Source organism: Scardinius erythrophthalmus (genome assembly GCF_964197995.2).
Source record: "Scardinius erythrophthalmus genome assembly, chromosome: 1".
Taxonomy (NCBI): domain Eukaryota; kingdom Metazoa; phylum Chordata; class Actinopteri; order Cypriniformes; family Leuciscidae; genus Scardinius; species Scardinius erythrophthalmus.
This window is the reverse complement of record NC_138221.1, coordinates 8,931,451-8,952,368: the sequence shown is the minus strand read 5'-3', so window position 1 is coordinate 8,952,368 and position 20,918 is coordinate 8,931,451. Positions and strand designations below refer to the sequence as shown.

General features: G+C 39.9%; 2 protein-coding genes across 2 annotated transcripts in view; both read right to left on the bottom strand.

Moving 5' to 3' along the window:
* The window catches only part of LOC308704680 (uncharacterized protein), a 179,719-nt gene extending 159,871 nt beyond the window's left edge, over positions 1-19,848 (bottom strand). The window contains exon 1 of the mRNA XM_081389158.1: positions 19,785-19,848. Within this exon, the coding sequence (XP_081245284.1) occupies positions 19,785-19,842 (58 nt within the window). The 5' untranslated portion in view covers positions 19,843-19,848. The remainder of the gene's footprint in view (positions 1-19,784) is intronic.
* LOC308700561 (CD276 antigen homolog) overlaps positions 1-20,918 on the bottom strand; it is a 1,553,888-nt gene that overhangs the window by 379,596 nt on the left and 1,153,374 nt on the right. The window lies entirely within an intron of this gene.

Sequence of the window (20,918 nt, the reverse complement as noted above, 5' to 3'; positions counted from 1 at the left end):
CACGTTGATGCCGTTCTAGCAACATGTTAAAAATGCCATTGAGTTCTAAACATGCTACAAACATGTTAAAACATGCTAACAATGCTTAGCTAAGTGCTAAAGAATGCTAATTCAATGAAACATGACTTTTTTGTTACTCAAGAAGGCAATTTCCAATTTGCACCAAACTTCACACGTTTGATAAGAGTTCTGTCCTGAACACACATCCATGCTCATATTCAGCAATAGTCATAACGCCACCTATTGGCAACAGAAACTGACATGGTTAACACAGTAATGCGGTACTAACCACATAATTATTGTGTACTAAGCATGCTAGAAACAGACTAAACATGCTAGCAACACTTAGCTGAGTCATGAAGCATGCTATTATCACCATTATACAAAACATTTTGTTACTAACTTTGACATACTCTTACTATATATACCTCCTTAAATGTACATTTCCCAACCATGCTCTGTCTTCCTAAAGCCACCGAGTGTTGATGGCACGGGTGCGAGGGCCCTTTCATCGCTGCTTGCAGCTTTAATTATTATTATTATTCTTCTCCGCATTTAATTGCATTTTTGAGGGCCTAAACATGCTCGAAAACTCACGAAACTTTGCACACGCGTCAGAACTGGCGAAAATTTACATCTGATATAGGTTTCAGAATTGGGCGGGTCAAAATGGCTCGATAGCGCCACCTATAAAAGTTCAACGGAGTGCGCCTCCCGCTGTGTTCCACGTACGTGTACGAAATTCGGTACATATGTGTAAGGACCTAATACCTACAAAAAAGTCTCTTGGAGCATAGCTCTAAACACAACAGGAAGTCAGCCATTTTCAACTTCCTCTCTGATTTTTGTGCACTTTTTGCCATTTTCAGGCCTCGTACTTTAACGAACTCCTCCTACAGTTTTAATCTGATCATCTTCAAATTTGGTGAGTGTAATCTTAAGGCCTTTGCGACGTTAAATTGCGAAGATCTTGAGTTTTCGTCGAAGGGCGGGTCCTCGGCGGCCTGACAAATTTTGATGTTTCGCCATGAAACAGGAAGTTGCTGTAACTCAGGCATGGAATGTCCAATCTGCCCCAAACTTCACACTTTTGATAAGCGTTCTGTCCTGAACACATGACCATGCTCATATTCAGTTACAGTCATAGCGCCACCTGCTGGCAACAGGAAGTGACATGTTTAACACTGTTGTGAACTCCTGATAACATATAAAAAAGTGCCAGCAAGTGCTAAACATGCTAACAACATACTAGACACATACTAAAACATGTTAGCAAACACTTAGCTAAGTGCTAAAGCATGCTATTACTGCAATTAAATAGGAATTTGCTGTAACTCAGGCACGGAATGTCCAATCTGCCCCAAACTTCACACGTTTGATAAGAGTCATGGCCTGAACACATCTACATGAGAATATTCAGTTATAGTAATAGCGCCACCTACTGGTAACAGGAAGTGTCATGTTTAACACGTTGATGCCGTTCTAGCAACATGTTAAAAATGCCATTGACTTCTAAACATGCTAGAAACATGTTAAAACATGCTAGCAAAACTTAGCTGAGTGCTAAAGCATGCTAATTCAATGAAACAGGATGTTGTTGTTACTCAAGAAGGCAATGTCCAATCTGCCCCAAACTTCACACTTTTGATAAGCGTTCTGTCCTGAACACATGACCATGCTCATATTCAGTTACAGTCATAGCGCCACCTGCTGGCAACAGGAAGTGGCATGTTTAACACTGTTGTGAACTCCTGATAACATATAAAAAAGTGCCAGCAAGTGCTAAACATGCTAACAACATACTAGACACATGCTAAAACATGCTAGCAAACACTTAGCTTAGTGCTAAAGCATGCTATTACTGCAATTAAATAGGAATTTGCTGTAACTCAGGCACGGAATGTCCAATCTGCCCCAAACTTCACACGTTTGATAAGAGTCATGGCCTGAACACATCTACATGAGAATATTCAGTTATAGTAATAGCGCCACCTACTGGTAACAGGAAGTGTCATGTTTAACACGTTGATGCCGTTCTAGCAACATGTTAAAAATGCCATTGACTTCTAAACATGCTAGAAACATGTTAAAACATGCTAGCAAAACTTAGCTGAGTGCTAAAGCATGCTAATTCAATGAAACAGGATGTTGTTGTTACTCAAGAAGGCAATGTCCAATCTGCCCCAAACTTCACACGTTTGATAAGCGTTCTGTCCTGAACACATGACCATGCTCATATTCAGTTACAGTCATAGCGCCACCTGCTGGCAACAGGAAGTGACATGTTTAACACTGTTGTGAACTCCTGATAACATATAAAAAAGTGCCAGCAAGTGCTAAACATGCTAACAACATACTAGAAACATACTAGAAACATGCTAGCAAACACTTAGCTAAGTGCTAAAGCATGCTATTACTGCAATTAAATAGGAATTTGCTGTAACTCAGGCATGGAATGTCCAATCTGCCCCAAACTTCACACGTTTGATAAGAATCATGGCCTGAACACATGTCTATGCTCAAATTCAGTTATAGTAATAGCGCCACCTACTGGCAACAGGAAGTGACATGTTTAACACGTTGATGCCGTTCTAGTAGCATGTTAAAAATACCATTGAGTTCTAAACATGCTAGAAACATGTTAAAACATGCTAGCAATACTTAGCTAAGTGCTAAAGCATGCTAATTCAATGAAACAGGATGTTGTTGTTACTCAAGAAGGCAATGTCCAATTTGCCCCAAACTTCACACTTTTGATAAGCGTTCTGTCCTGAACACATGACCATGCTCATATTCAGTTACAGTCATAGCGCCACCTGCTGGCAACAGGAAGTGACATGTTAAACACTGTTGTGGACTCCTAATAACATATAAAAAAGTGCCAGCATGTGCTAAACATGCTAACAACATACTAGAAACATGCTAAAACATGCTAGCAAACACTTAGCTTAGTGCTAAAGAATGATATTACTGCAATTAAATATGAATTTGCTGTAACTCAGGCATGGAATGTCCAATCTGCCCCAAACTTCACACTTTTGATAAGCGTTCTGTCCTGAACACATCTACATGAGAATGTTCAGTTATAGTAATAGTGCCACCTACTGGCAACAGGAAGTGACATGTTTAACACGTTGATGCCGTTCTAGCAACATGTTAAAAATGCCACTGAGTTCTAAACATGCTAGAAACATGTTAAAACATGCTAACAATGCTTAGTTAAGTGCTAAAGAATGCTAATTCAATGAAACATGACTTTGTTGTTACTCAAGAAGGCAATGTCCAATCTGCCCCAAACTTCACATGTTTGATAAAAGTCCTGCACTGAACACATCTACATAGCGATATTCAGATAGTCATGAAGCATGCTATTAACACCATTATACAAAACATTTTGTAACTGACTTTGACATACTCTTACTATATATACCTCCTTAACCTGTTAACCGTTGCCAGTGCGCCCGCGCACTGAAGCGTTATTTATTTATTTAATTCAAAATTACTATCAGATTTAATGTTATACCTTGACAAACTATACATAATTAAAAAGATATAATACTCAAGTTTCAGTATTTGACCACTATTGTATTCTGAGAAAGTCATAGTGACAGTTATGTCTTAATTTGTGTCAGGAGTTATGAAATGAAAAAATGAGTCGATACCTTTAATATGAATTATGCGCGTCAGCCGCTTTCATTCATAAAAAACTCCGTGCTGTCGTCATGACAGCGATACACAAAACAACGTCCTTCAGGGCTTTAGCTCAAAAATGTGCAGATTTGGAGAAATATTGATAGATTCTCATAGATTTACATCATATTTCTATAGACAGGAATAATATTTATTGAATTTATACCCAAATGCGTCGATGTAATCTTTATGCGCATTTGGTATTCCGATACTGTGTTTTTTAATTCATACCAATAGCCTGAGGGCGCTACATGCACAATAATAGTCCATATAGAACATGAAGAAGAGCCATGACCATGTGACATTCCAGGACATCACTGATACACACAAAGCTAACAAGAGATCGCGCTGTAACATGCAGATACAGATGTTTTGAAGACAATAAACATGATTGCACTGATATTTGAGTTACCTGTGTTTTTCAAGCCATGCCAGGTATTTTCATAATAATAGATTATATTTATAATGTAATGCTAATCTATATAGACTATCATTGTGCAGAACACTATCCAATAGTATATTTTCTGTCTGATTTTTTTTATCTGAAGCCAAATTAGATCACAGAAGATTATTTAAAATACTCAACGTGCGTTAAAAAGTAAGTTTAGAGCACAAACATGGTTTTAATCTCATAAATTGTCGTGTATTGATGGTGTGCTAAGCTAACATGCTAGCTAGCCCTAGGTGCACCTGCTACCTTGAAGTTATACTTTTATTATTTTTTGAATGCTACCTGAAATGTGTCTTTATTCAAGAAATGCATTTGATACAGTTTAAAATGTGATGGTGAACTTTGAGAAAAGAAATTAGGGACTGAAACCCTATGAATAGCCTGTGAATAGCCAGTCGTTAGTAGCTATAATGCAGACAAAAGAAATGCATATTTAGAGCCATAACCAGGCTGGAGAGGTGTGAATGTGTGCAGGGGGAGACTGAGACTGAATGGGGATCGTCTGCACCACAAAACAATAGAGACAATATACTGGAGAGATGGTTAGAAGATGACAATAAACATCAGTAGCATTTTAGCGTCAAATCAAAATAAAGTCATTTGACATGGTCTTGAAAAACATTTAACCAAATACAGAGTTTTGGACTTATTATCTTCAGATTTTAAACATAGAATGTTTAGACATATGGCTTTAGCTGTAGTGCATTTCTAGATTGCTCCAGTGCCAACTTCAATTTTATTTTCATGAGGATGTTTCATAAAAATTAATTTCTAATAATTTTACAAAACTTTGAAGCTATTTATAACAATTTTTGTCATTATGACAATAATTAATTCTACATTTACAATAAACTGCCAGGTGTCAGCTTTCAAATGAGATCATACTTGTGCTTTTAATGCAAAGGGTTCATGAACTGTATCTGTTTCAGTTTGGGTATGTCATTTCTGGGGATTTTTCAAAAGTGGGGTTGCAGCTTAACAGGTTAAGCAACACAAAAATTGCGTTTGTTAGTATTAGAACGCGGGCAATTCTGATGAAATCATGTCACTGGCATGGTAGAACCTGCGAAGGTATATAGGCAGCTGGCAACTGCAGGTCCTATACACACGAAAATTAGTCATTTTGGTTACGCATTTGAGCCTGTGAGGGACAGGCCAGTAGTACCTGACTACCACCACAAGGAGGACGATCAGTTTCAGGCTCCACCTACAGTACAGGATCGTTTGGGGGGAAGTAACTGGTGTGGGTGCGGGCGCTGCCGGAGCATAGACAGTGCACCGGAATCAATCTGTTGCAGAGAGGTCAACCTGGAACATTTATTTTTGAAATGCTATATGGAATTAGACCATATGGCATATATCGATATAGTTCAAATTTGTGATCCTTGCTCCCCGCGCCCCGCTCCTCCTTTTCCACTCTGCGTGCGTGTTTAGAGCATGTTATGTTATGAGAGGCGAATCATGACTACTTCAGAAAACCCAGCACAATAGGAACTACCAGGCAGTGACATAAGTGTACGCTGAAATAAAGTCTTTCACCTCAGAAAAACTGACTTTCTTGTCCTGTCAGCCGTTATCCTGTTCTCGTAGCGCACACTCTTCAATTGCACGCTAGCTGCTAGCCCTTTACCTAGGTTGGATCGTTTGATGTCTAGCTTGGTTTTGTGACTCAATTTCAATGAATGGCAAGTGTGTCAGTCTCAGTTTTGTTGAACGCTATAAAGGCTGGTTTCCTTGTCAAAGGTAGCCTGTGAAAATGTATCGCAACCCCAGCTGCCTTAGCCCTATAACATTCATTACTAGAGCCAGGGGCAATACAGTATGAACCCCCAGACCTGTTGGTTTCTGTTTCCTCAGCCATGTCAGCTAGCCTCAGACTATGTACATGCTATGGCTGCTCTGCTTGTGTTGGTTAGCAACAGAGTAGCTTACCATGCCAGTGACGTAGTGGAATGCTGAAATCCAACATGGCGGCGCCCGTGTAACAACAACAACATTTTCAACATACCATTTTATCCCTTTTAAAGGGGTACTTCACCTCTGGGAAGATGAATGTGTATTTAAAATAGGTCATTTAAGTAGAAGAAATGTGAAGAAATTTTTGAATTTGGAGCTTTCTAGACTGAGAAAAGCCAGAAAAAGTATTTTTGGCTTATGTGGATGAAAGACAACAATTCCCAGAATGCACTTGCTTCGCTGCCTTAGGAGGCCACGCCTACCGGTAAGAGTGCGCAGATGAAAACAACAAAGCTAGCCTACGTGATGAGTTTGCGAGGGATTTAGAGATCGTCCAAAATGTCCGGGATTCGGCTTTTGCGTTCTACAGTCGCCATTCATCATGTTTACTGTGGCGAGCAGGACGAGGCTGACGGCCGCGGGAGAACAGCGCGAGGCCGGTGGCGTGATTACTGAGACGCGCCGGGTCTCGCATCTCTCGCGGAGGAGCGGGAATTTTTCTTAGCAATGGTAAAACGCACATCAACCGATCACTTGTTTAGCGTTCATGTAAACACTACATTCAAATTCACCAATCGGAATGAATTCAGTTAGATTGAAACAAAAGGTGTGCATGTAAACAATGAATGGCGACCGCAGAAAGCAAAAGCTGAATCCCGGATATTTTGAACGATCTCGCCCGCCGGACAAGTCCGGGAAAAGGAGGATGGTTACTTACTCAGCTTTCTCCTACTATTCAGCTTTCTCCACAGAACAAGAGCCTGCTAGCTTAGCTTCCAAAGAAAGACGGCTGACACTGTGTACATTCTGTGAGTGAGATCCCACCCTGTATGGGCGGGCTGAAAACATGCGGAACAACGCCATCTACTGCCTGTAGTCTTTAGCCTCTGGCCAGAAAATCCTCCGATGACGCAAAATGACGATTTTTGCGTCATCGGAGGATTTTTTCCAGACAAAAAATACATAAATCTCTTGTCTCAGGGGGATATGAGGGTGGAAAGCATGGTAACCCTTTAACAAATTCTGCCATTTTAATAATTGTACCAATGAGAATAAATAAAATACATCTGTTATATCACCTTTACTCAAATTTTCAGTTCAGTTCACCCTAAGAGTGTTTCTCTGTGGGCGGAGTTGTGTACGTGATTAGATTACCTTGCACTTTTTAAGACCGGAAGAGCAGTTGTTTGCGTGGGCTACTGGCTTTGTTTTCTGTTTGAGACTATAAACTAGAGTTGCTATAGTGACACTAAAGTGTTGCTTTAAGTGTGTGTGAAATTATTTGAATTACTGTTAGTCTCACTTCTTTCTTTTAGCAGTTTCCCGTATTTCGTTAAAATCCAGAAATACGATTATTACATTATTAGTGAAAAAATTGTTTTGTTACTGAAAAGGTTTCCACTATCCATGACTAACTTGTAGAAAATTAAGGTATTTTGAAATGATTAACGTCAGCTCCAGTTTGGTGAAACAGTAAGTATTTTGCACACACTTCATGAGCGTATGAACTTTTTAAGACCGGAAGAGCAGTTGTTTGTGTGGGCTACTGGCTTTGTTTTCTGTTTGAGACTTCAAAGGTAATCGTTGTTGCTACTTTCACTCCACATTCTGTATTTATTGTTGTCCCTGAGTAGTGATGATGAAATGAAGCTTTGTGTAGCACTGGGGCTTTCCCTTGTGATGGCAAAATGAGGCTTCCTGAACCACTGAGACCTCGAAGCTTCATTCAGCATTGCTCACTAGTGACACCTAGCGACTGTGCAAAGAAACAGCAGACACATAAATCAGTACTGAACCAATGACCGTTTTCAAGTTGTAGTGTGGACTGTGAGACCGGTGGTATTTAAAAACTATGACGTAAATTTAGTCACGTGACGCATATTGTACCAATACTGTGGTGAAAAATATTTATTTATTTTGTACTCACTGTTAATGTCTGTAACCTTTCATTTGCAATAATAAAAAGACCTGAGCAGACATCTGTCCATTTTCTGTGTATAATATAAAATATATATCTTTCTCTGTCTGAATTTACTGTCACAACTGTCACACAAAGAGTTAATTAATTATTCATAAATTGTTTGGATAGTGACAGTATGAACAACAAAAGTGACACTGTGTTGAGTGCAGTGCTTATGGTAAAGTGTACCTGGCCCGGGTGGCGTTGAAGTGTCCTGTGCTTCTGCTGCTGATGACGAGCTGCTGGACTGAGATCAGAACCAGAACCCACATCAGACTCAGGAACCCGTTCAGCGCGGCCTCCTCATTGCCAGCGTCCCGCTCCTGGTTCTGGTTCTTCTGGTTCTCCTGGTTCTGCTGGGTCTGATTCTCCTGGGTCTGGTTCTGGTTCTGTTGGGTTCTGATTCTGCGGACAGTAGAGTCTCTCTCGCTCATCTGCATAATGTCTGGATTGCTCATTAGATCTCACTAAGATCTGCTCTGTTCAGAAACAAACGTATCATAAATCCTTCTTGAAAGCTTGTTTCTGCATTCTCCACTGATCGCTGATCCTTTATTTCTTTTGTCTGGACACAAAGAGTCAGTTTGACAGAAACGAGGAATAACGAATGTTTTCCTGGTTAGTGTAGTAAGAGGGTGGAGTTAATGATCACTCCCACAAGTGATCCTTACAGTAATTCCACGCTCACTATCAGGATTTCTTCAGGTTACACTTTAAACACACTTCTAGAAGTATAGAGGAGAGCACAGAATTCAAGTATAGAATGGAATATCATAGTTCTAATAGGGGCTCATTGTAACATATAGTGTGACAACATGCCCCGCCTAAGCAAATGGGATTCAAACCCTGCAAGTGTCTTCTGAAGTATTTAAAACAAGTGTGTGACAACTAACCCCACATTAGTCTATTGAAAAAAAAAAACATGATAAAAAGGTGAAGTCAATTATTAGAAATTATTAATTATTATTATGTTTTTTTTTACTATGTTGAGCCGTGTTTTCCGGTGTGTTTGTTGTCAAACTCAAAAATTATTTAATTTTAATTTTTTTGAAAATGCCATTATTTTATAAGAAAAAGTGAATAATTGTATTTTATTGAGAAAATATTTTAGTTTGTCTTGTATATTGTTTGATTAGATCAGATAGCATTTTAATCTGTAATATGGTCATGTTATAATGTACTCCACCTATGGGCCATGTTGTCACATTTCATTTCCATTCTTTCAGAGTAAATCAAGTAAAAAATATACACTGTATTAATGCAACAAAACCACATCATTGTAGACATGTGGGGAATTAATGTGGGAATAATAAATACTCTGAACCCTAAGTAGATTTACACAAACTGAGAAAGTCCAAAAGCGTTATGTTGTGTAATATGATTCAATGATTCATTTTAAGGTCATTTTAACTATCTGTGTGTATTGGATCTCTGAACTTTCTTTTACTTGTTTATCTTTTTTGTTTACGTTTGGATTTGAGATTTATTCAAAATAAATATGACTGATTTTTTAAGACTTTTTAAAGGATGATTTAAAGGTTTTAGATATTGAATGCCAGTGGTGTAAGTTCAACTCCACAAAGCGCAAGACAAATGTCGTCTACAATCTACAAACAAATGTTCCCAACCCTTCCGCTAAGAAAATAATGATATATGATTTTATTCGTGTGGTATCATATCAACCAGATAAAGATACATGTCTGGATAAGATACTTGAAGATACGTTTCAAGATACTTTAATTTTCTGTGTGAAAAGTCCAGTAATTCCACATCTGGAAATCTCTAAACTGTTCAGACTTAAAAAGTACACACTTGTTTATAAAGATTTGAGATTTAAAGTCCCACTGAAGTGCCTTGAAACACACAGCATTATTCAGTGTGGTGATGTAATTTCCACTGAAACAGGAAAAAGGGGCGGGGTATATCAGGCAGCTCCTCCCCTTTTATTAAATGGCCAATAGCTTTTCGCTTATATTACAGCTCACTCTGAGCCATTGAGCAAAGCAGCATTTTACAACTTATGACTTAAGCCACAGTCGGTTCTTGTGACACTAATGCCAAACCATTTTACATGTCTGTCTTTTATCCAAAGCGACTTACATTGCATTTCAAGGTACACATTTACATTCTTATCAGTGCCCTGGGTGACCAGACTTCATTCGCCCCAATGGAAAGCATTTACACTGTCTGAATGGTTCCCTGTCACTTTAAATCTCAAATGTGTGAACAAGTGAGCGATTTCAGCCGCAGCTTCAGCGTCTATTTATAATGTAGGGGGCGGGGCTTCAGATTCTATTGAGCATTTGATTGGACAGAAAATCTGATCTGGTCCTGAAGAAGGGACGGAGTATGACTTGTAAAGGCCCTGGGGCCAGTTATCTCCAAAGGGCCCCCCAACCCCCCACAGTTTTGTTTCACGCAATGAAAAATACCGAAGCAAAGAGGCAGTCAGGTCCCAAAATAGATAAATAGCCCTGGATAAGATGCAGTAGGCATTTTTGAGGAAAAGTACTTCAAGTGTTGTTTCTATATGATTTTTAGGTGCTGAATCCATTTCTGCCGTATAACAAGTTGTAAACATCACTGTTTTGGCATAAACAATAAAAACAAAATGGCTGCCAAAAAAATGGCTGCATTTATTGCAGTTTAAACATTAAACATTAGAACTAAAACTATGCATTCTCAGAATATTTAAACATGTAAACGATGAAAAAGCAACATTAACATGAAAGGGATAGTTTTTAATGGCTGCTGGAATTATGCCAAGGTACACTGGGAAGCATATATCAGTGGAAATATGCAATTATGCCCAGCCCGAAGGGGGGGACTTGGAATACACATGACCCCAGGGGGCTGCATATTGAGAATCACTGGGGTGTCCAGCTGCAGGTGGAATATTTCAAACCCAGGGGTGGCAAGGTAGCTTGCCGAGGGAAAGACACATGCTCAGAGAGGCTTACAGTGGACTACACACGTGGGGGTTGCCCAGAGGGCGTGTTAGGTGTAGCCCAGCCTGCAGATCTACATATGTCTGTTAGCGAGGCGCCATGCGCTAGAGCCCAAGAGGATGCCACACTCCGGGTGGAGCAGGCCGTCACACCAAGGGGGCATGGTCGACCTTGCTGCTGGTAAGCCAAAGCAATGGCGTCCACTATCCAGTGAGACAACCTTTGCTTGGAGAGAGCCTTTCCCTTCAGCTTCCCACCATGACAGACAAAGAGCTGGTCTGAAGTCCTGAAACAATGCATCCTGTCTATGTAAGTATGGAGGGTGCGTACTGGACAGAGCAGTGCCAAGGCTGGGTCTGCGTCCTCCAAGGGCAGCGCTTGCAGGTTCACCACCTGGTCTCGAAAGGGTGTGGTGGGAACCTTGGGCACAGTCTAGCGGTAGTGATGGTAGCCACCACCGCTGGTGGTACGGTACTCAAACCTGCCTCGTCCCGTCCAGGAACCACACATGGAGGTTTCAAAGATCGGGACGAGGGTGCCATAGGGTGCCCTGTCCCTGAGAAAGCAGGTTCTTTCTCAGAGGAATTGGCCAGGGAGGTGCTGTCGCGAAGAGTACTAGTTCTTGGAACCAGGTGCGCTTGAGCCAATACGGGGCAACCAAAATTACCTGCTCCTCGTCCTCCCTGATCTTGCGCAAAGTCTACGTAAGAAGGCTCACTGGGGGAAAACGCATACTTGCAGAGGCCCTGCGGCCAGCTGTGCGCCAGTGCATCCGTGCCGAGCGTGCCCTCGGTCAGAGAATAAAACAGGTCGCAGTGGCAAGAGTCGTGGGAGGCAAACAGATCTACCTGTGCGTCCCCGAACTGATCCCAAATCAGATGAACCGACTGGGGATGGAGTCCCCATTCTCCAGCGAGAGGCCGAAACAGAGACATATCAGCTGCACGGTTCAGGTCTCCCGGGATATAAATGGCTCGAAGCGACCTCAGATGCTTCTGACTCAATATGAGGAGGTGGCAGGCAAGTTGCGACATACGGCGGGAGTGCAGACCACCTTGTCGGTTGATGTACGCTACTGTGGCGGTATTGTCTGATCGGACTAATACGTGCTGACCCCTGAGCAACGCACAGAAGCGGTGCAGGGTGAGACGTACAGCCAGCAACTCGAGGCAATTGACATGCCAAAGGCGCTGGGGTCTTGTCCAGGAGCCTGCGGCAGCATGTCCATTACACATGGCGCCCTAGCCCATTATGGAGGCATCTGTTGATACAACAACATGCCAGGAAACTCGTTCTATGGGCACTCCAGCCCATAGAAAACTGAGGTTCGTCCACGGGGTGAAGGTCTGACGGCAGTCACTGGGACTCGGAGCGTGCCGTGTTGCCATGCCCACCTCGGGACTTGATCGCGAAGCCAAAGCTGAAGCGGTCTCATATGAAGCAAGCCGAGCGACGTTACTGCGGCTGCGGATGCCATGTGCCCCAGGAGCCTCTGAAATAGTTTCAGTGGAACCGCACTCTTGCCCTCGAACTGACGAAGGCAAATTAGCAGTGACTGCGCGCACACGCTCATAAGCTGCACGCACATGGCGACCGAGTCGATTTCCATATCGAGAAAAGAGATCCTCTGCACGGAGCAGAGTTTGCTCTTCTCCCAGTTGACCCGAAGGCCCAGACAAGCTAGGTGCCGCAGCACTAGGTCCCTGTGTTCGCAAACCTGGTCTCGAGAGTGAGCTAGGATCAGCCAGTCGTCGAGAGGAACAAGGGCTGCCTCGACAACCTTTGTGAAGACGCGAAGAGACAGGGCTAGCCCGAAAGGGAGATCCGCGAACTGGTATGTCTGCCCCTCGAATTATATATATATATACTGGTATGCCTCATTTGCATATGTAAACATGACATTTCAGAAAACTTGTAATACAAAAAATTTCTGTCTCTATGTAAGTGAAAAACTGGAAAGGTTTTATGGTGATATCTATAACTTAAAATTTTTACCCTATCCACCTGTAGTGTTTTGGCTGTGAATAATGCACCTATTGTTTCAATGACAATTACAAGAAAATGGGACCCTTATTTCAATGTTATACGGTGGATCCTTATTCAGGAGACATTGAACTTTCTAAAAATGTGGTATAACAACTTTTCCTCAAAAATGCCTACAGGGTTACACAATCTTGAAGATTCGGACCTGACTACAACGATCGACAAGACAAGGCAGGTTACTTTTGATATGAAACAAAGTCTCAGCTTTCAAATTATGCCAATTTTATTACGATATTCAAACAATAAATACCGTTTTGCCGCTCTTAAATATGACGTGACAGATCGTCAGTGGCCGTTCTACACGGAGGCCTAGGGAGGCCCGTGCCTCTGTAGACATGTCCCTGGCCACCCCTGTGGCCACCCCCGCGCTGTAAAAAAAAAAAAATGTAATATGATTTTATACGCGAGTGCCAAAAGCAGAACTAACGCGACGTTCTACAAGGGTAAATTAGTGCAACGCACCCAAACACTGTTGCCTGCGGTGCTGCTCTGTGAATGAGAGCTCAGCAACTAATGTTACTCTTGGAGAGGAGCTACGATTTCTCCTTTTGCAATAGTCGAAGGTAAGCAAAAATATTTCATCTCGTAAGTGACTTGTTCTTGGACATAACCGTGTTACTTTTCTTCCTCACACTGATAATGAATGGTCTCGATATGTTTAGAAACTTAATCATATTCAGGGATGCAAACGCCTCCCGCTTTTTTCACGTCAGTGTGGGTGACTTGGGCCTGAGAGGGTCTGATTATAATTTCACAAAGTCATCTGAAGTCATCTGGCTATCAATCATTCTCCATTCAATATTCAAACAGCGCGCACGCCTCGTTACAGCAGGATGCACGGTAAAACTCTCTCCAATATGATATATTCACATTATAATACTTGATCTGTAGATAAAAAGGCTGTGGATTTGCATAAAATTACTTTATTTTGTGTATTTGTATTTTATGTTTGTTGCTGTTTTTAAACGACTCGCGTGTGCCTGTTAGATCACACACACACATCACACAAGGACTATGAATCGGCATCAAACGCAAAATAACTGGATTTTAAAACTGTGAAGAAACAAATAATAGTGCGCTCGACATTTCTTCGCTTTGTGCCGTGAACTTTTAAATGTTTTAAAAGCCGTGAACTTTTAAAAACGCTTTGTGAGCTCTGTTTTGAAGCGTTTCATATTATCATGGTAAGAACACTGAAGGGAATACAATACATTTAAAATAAGCATAATTTAATTGTATATTATTTTTGTGTAGTGTAGTGTAAGCATTATAAATATTGGCTATACACTTCTGAATTCTTGACATTCATATATAAATATAAAATTGTGAAATGTATGATTGCCTGACTGAATTTTATAAGAGTACTAATAGTAATTTGTTTTTATTAACATGTTTAGATTGTATAAAATTACTGTGCAGATTTTTTCAAGAATTACTTTTTGCTGCTGATACACTCACTGAGTTTTATAAAAATACATACTACATTTATTTAGGTGTTAACTGTAATCTTACACTGCAAAATGATAACTTACAAAGGGTTAAATTCATCACAATTATGAATTAAAACTCTAAGTGTTTAGACTGTGAAAGATTGCTGTTACCCTTCCTGTAAGCTCAGCCTCTTGCGAACGCAGTTTCTCCACAATGAAACTAATAAAAATAGTGGGTCTTCCTGCGGTCCACCACTACTGATGAGAGACTCGGTGATCTTGGAGTCCAGAAGGGCCAAGGCTCTGGATCTTGATGTATCCAGACGGCACAACCGTCGTATCCTGTTGCTGTAGTGTAGTGTATCTATATTTTATTAAAATTCAATTGTTCCAGCATTGTTGTGCCAATTCAAAAACTTAAGTGTGGACTCAACTGTCCACAGAAGTGAGGCTTCCATAAATAGGAAATGGCACATTGTTGTACCCTTTGTTGTACCCTGGTGTTCTATTTTCGCATTGAATTGACACCCTGTATTTGTACCCTGTAATGTATTTAAAAAAAAAAAAAATGGCCTACCTCTTTTGCACCTGCACTCACTCTTGTACAAAATGAATGTTAATATGATTTTAAAGTAAAATAAAGTTTATAATATTTAAATAAAATGTGTTGCCATTTTTAATGTGCCCCTCTGGTTAAACACTGGCCCCTCCTTGGCCCCCCTAGTAAAATTTGTCTAGAGCCGCCACTGCAGATCGTAGTAGCACCTCGGTTCAAGTGGCAGGTGAACTGATCTAAAGCTCTTCTTTAGTAAATAAACTTGAATGAACTATGTTGAAAAATACAGTAGCCTACAACTTGCTGAAATGTATCATGTCTCATGTAATCACTCAATCAGTGCTTCAACCGCGGAAATAGGTCAATAAAACAGCTGGAGAACAATATGTCAAGTCACGTAATATTTACCTCAGAAAAGCCATTTAATGACCACAGCATATAGACCTCGCTAGAACAATTAGAGAGGAGTATTTGTGCTAATATATGCACTACATTACATATTATAATTTTACTCAAAGGCCTATCATAAAAAATATTATAACGTTATTATTTATGTTTACAGCATTAGTGAGAGATTTTACTTTGAGAAAAATGAATATGTAGCTATATACAGTACCTGCTATTTATCCACATTAATTGATGTAAACATTGTTACATGTTGTTACTAAACTTTATGAAATTCTGTTTGGTCAGCAAATGTTTTAAGAATCACAATACACTTATTGTGATGCAAGTTTTTTTGTTTTTTTTTGTTGTTACAATCCTTACTAAGGATATGTATTCATAGGCTGCCTGCTGAACATGGGATTGAGCTCTTATACACTCACCTAAAGGATTATTAGGAACACCTGTTCAATTTCTCATTAATGCAATTCATCTAATCAACCAATGACATGGCAGTTGCTTCAATGCATTTAGGGGTGTGGTCCTGGTCAAGACAATGAGGTCTGTGTATTTCACAATCTGCTCAGTTACTGGGATTTTCACGCACAACCATTTCTAGGGTTTACAAAGAATGGTGTGAAAAGGGAAAAACATCCAGTATGCGGCAGTCCTGTGGGCGAAAATGCCTTGTTGATGCTAGAGGTCAGAAGAGAATGGGCCGACTGATTCAAGCTGATAGAAGAGCAACTTTGACTGAAATAACCACTCGTTACAACCGAGGTATGCAGCAAAGCATTTGTGAAGCCACAACACGCACAACCTTGAGGCGGATGAGGCTACAATTTGCACAAGCTCACCAAAATTGGACAGTTGAAGACTGGAAAAATGTTGCCTGGTCTGATGAGTCTCAATTTCTGTTGAGACATTCAGAGGGTAGAGTCAGAATTTGGCGTAAACAGAATGAGAACATGGATCCATCATGCCTTGTTACCACTGTGCAGGCTGGTGGTGGTGGTGTAATGGTGTGGGGGATGTTTTCTTGGCACACTTTAGGCCCCTTAGTGCCAATTGGGCATCGTTTAAATGCCACGGCCTACCTGAGCATTGTTTCTGACCATGTTCATCCCTTTATGACCACCATGTACCCATCCTCTGATGGCTACTTCCAGCAGGATAATGCACCATGTCACAAAGCTCGAATCATTTCAAATTGGTTTCTTGAACATGACAATGAGTTCACTGTACTAAAATGGCCCCCACAGTCACCAGATCTAAACCCATCTTTGGGATGTGGTGGAACGGGAGCTTCGTGCCCTGGATGTGCATCCCACAAATCTCCATCAACTGCAAGATAATATCCTATCAATATGGGCCAACATTTCTAAAGAATGCTTTCAGCACCTTGTTGAATCAATGCCACGTAGAATTAAGGCAGTTCTGAAGGCGAAAGGGGGTCAAACACAGTAGTAGTATGGTGTTCCTAATAATCCTTTAGGTGAGTGTATGTATACAGATAGATTAATAGATAGATAGATAGATAGATAGATAGATGGATAGATAGATAGATAAGATCAATGGGATTTTTATGATTTTTAATATAAATTTTTAGGAAAACTGTCAAAGTAGTTAGAAAAGATATAGCACACTAAGTCAGAACAGTCTGAAGGTCTGACCCGAGTTTGGAGTATTTAGAGTTAAAGCTATAGGAGGAGTGTTATGTTATGTAATCTGATTCATGTCATTTATTTGGATTTGTAACTAAATGCTGTTTTCATTTTCATTCAGAGCCACAAATGTCAACATCAGACCCATCATCATCATCATCAACACAGGACAGTTTATGGGAACATTTTTCGGTAATCGTATCCGTGAAACCCAGATGATACACAATGCTACAGCTGATACCACGGTGGAAGTGAAAAAATACCTCAACAATGTGTTTTTGCCCATAACTCATGATCCCCTAACTTACTGGAATGAGAGAGCAGTAATCTTTCCTCATTTCTATGTCCTTGCTAAAAAAAAAATTTGCATGCCAGCAACAATTGTCCCTTGTGAGAGGATTTTTTTTCAAAGGCTGGAGAAATTATCTGTAAAAAGTCCTTCCACAGCAGAGAAATTAATATTTTTTAATAAAAATCTATAAAAAAGTAAGACATTGTGGCTTGATTTCTTTTATTAATATTCATTTTTCATGACCGGTTGAACACGAGTTAATAGATATCAATCAATCAACAAAGTGTCCTGTGCTCACCACACGGCTATAGGTGGAGAGGAGAGATTTGGCTATAGAGTGATGTGTGGCTAAACTTACACAGAAGAGACATTGTTGCTCAGCACATAAAATAAACTACTTACTGTGATTTCAGACTGTGCTTAAGTGGTTTCTCCACTGCATGGATCTTCATGTGTAGATTCAGGTGAGTTTTAAAAGAGAAACTCTTCCCGCACTGATCACACATGTGCAGCTTCTCTCTGCTGTGGATCCTCTCATGTGATTTCAGAGATGATGATCGACTGAATCTCTTGTCACAGTGTGAACACTTGTAAGGTTTTTCTCCAGTGTGGATCCTCTCATGTGATCTCAGATTTGATGACTGACTGAATCTCTTGTCACAGTGTGAACACTTGTAAGGTTTTTCTCCAGTGTGGAACCTCTCATGTGATCTCAAATCTGCTGACAGACTGAATCTCTTGTCACAGTGTGAACACTTGTAAGGTTTTTCTCCAGTGTGAATCATCTGGTGCCGTTTTAACTTGTCTGCTGTAATAAAAGTCTTCTCACACTCAAAGCACATGTACTCTCTCACACCAGTGTGAGTTTTCTCATGTGCATGTAAATATTTCAGCAGTGAAAAACTCTTTCCACACACAGAACATGAATGTGGCTTCTCCTTCGTATGAACTGTCAGGTGTTTCTTCAGGTTTGATGCACAGACAAATGTTTTTCCACACTGATCACATGAGAACGGCTTCACTCCGGTGTGGATCCTCATGTGAACACTAAGGTGTGATGATTGACCGAAACTCTTCCCACATTGATCACATGAGAACGGCTTCTCTCCGGTGTGAATTCTCATGTGATACTCAAGACTTTGTTTGGTTGTGAAACTGTTTCCACACTGAGAGCAGGTGAAAGATTTCTTGGCTCTTGTTTTCTTGAAAAAAATATTTTTAGTCTTTGAGCAACTCAGAGGTTTTTCTCCAGGATGGACATGATGTTCCTCCTCCACTTCACTCAGTTCTTCACTCTCCTCGCTCTCTTCCATCGGGTCTGACAGGAAAGAAACAAATATTACACCGCTCTACAGTAATTTGAAAGTGATTGCAGTACCAGTTTTGGCCACAATCTTACATACGGTTCCTTTAACATTAGAATACACAATACTGCCATTTTCGACTTCCATTCATGCGCATGTGAAAGTGGGACACCAGAAACATGATATATTGATATTTATTTTACTAAAACCGTTTTAATTATTAATGGCCGTTCACACTAGACTTTTCCTTGCACTGACTTCCATGTGAAAGTGGGACACCAGAAACACAAGCTCAAGTGAATTACCCTGTGAGAAATAACACAAGCGTTTAGCATTCAAGTGGAGTGGATTGTTTATTTTTTATTTTTGAATTATTATTATTTGTTATATGTTAAATTTATTTCCGTCATTTCACGACCGTTGCAGCGTCTGTAGAAACTTCACAAGCTCAAAGTGTAGAGTGGCCATAACTTTAACTGGCTTTAAATTAACTATTTTTATTAGCTTTATCTGTGTCCTACATGTTTCACTCAACCCTGTTTCTCCTGACATGATTTTCCTCCTTTTAAAAACAGAGCATTTCTTAAAACTGTGACATCATCTGGGCTCTTTCTAAAGCATGTTGGGAAGACAAGAAAATAATCTCAATCCATTGTCTTAATTTTTTACACAAACTGTAGCATTGGCTGTATTCATCAACCCTGTTACCAAAGTTACTGTAAGAAGAAACTCTATAACTATGAATAACTTGTATGATATTTTACAAATGCAACTTTATCAGTAACTTGGTGTTTACTGACTATTCCTAAAAATATATATTTTGAAAACTATGTTGGAAATAAACTTCTGGAAACGTTGCTACTTGAGAACCAGATATAAAATAAATGTAAAATAAAATAGTTAAAACAGTATTTAGCCTGATCTGATGTTGACAATCAATATAAAAATGTCTCAAACCTTCCTTTACTGACCATTTGTTGAAGAAAACCCAGAACATTCTGTACCGTTTCATAGTTGAACTGTTTCTCTAAATGTGATGAAGTGCTTGAATGTTTCTAACATGAATGTTCTTCAGCATCATGAATGAATGAAGAATAAACACCAACCTCTTTGTTCTTCAGGATCTTCAGTGTGTTTCATTCTGCAGGGTTCTGGATCACTCATGTTCTCACTGTCCTCTTTAATAAACTCAGTCTTTGCAGATTTCAGCTCTTCCTGATGCTCTGATGCTCATCTTCACTTGTAGCTGATGGGAATTTACAGCATTTATTGGAGAATTGCTGTGGGAGGAGCTTCACTGATGATGTGACTGCTGTGGGAGGAGCTTCACTGATGATGAATTACAGTGGGAGGAGCTTCACTGATGATGTGACTGCTGTGGGAGGAGCTTCACTGATGATAAATTACAGTGGGAGGAGCTTCACTGATGATGTGACTGCAGTAGGAGGAGCTTATCTGATGATGAATTACTGTGGGAGGAGCTGAACTGCCAAAATCAAAAATATAAATCACTGAGTTTGTTTTTATAATAAATGACACTTCTAAGCATTTATGTCTGTATTCATCATACACAGTAACTGATGCCAATTCATTAATTATGTTTATTATTTTTATTGCTAATCCTAACATTATTCTGCGTCTTCATTAAAATACAGGTATCTAGGAATATAGAAAATAATATAAATAATTCTTCCAAATATATTCTTCCATAAACACAGAAATAAACGTTCATATATAGTAACCAACAAATCCCCTCAGTCTGCTGACACCAATGAAATGAGCTTTAAGTGTCAATTTACAGGTGATCTGAAGACATCAGCATAATAAATGAGGAGAAAACAGGAACTATTGTCGTGAAATAAAGAGTGTTTTCAGCAGATCTGTTAATATTGATGAGCCTCAGACTATCAACACTCATTCAACAAGACATTCAGGGTCATCAGCAGATCATCTCACTTTATTCTGAGTGTTTGCTGTTAGAAACACATTATTTGAGTCAGGACACATGATAAAAGCCTGTAAAACTGCTCTAGTGAAAGATATCTCACAATATAACAAACTAATATAACGTAGCTACTTAAATCATTAAAATATTACATTTTATGTGCGCTGAAACGGACAATGATCATACAACGTTTAAAAATACATAGCATCACATTACATTTAGTCATTTAGCAGACGCTTTTGTCCAAAGCGACTTACAAATTAGGACTAAATTAAGCGAGTCATCATGAAGAGGC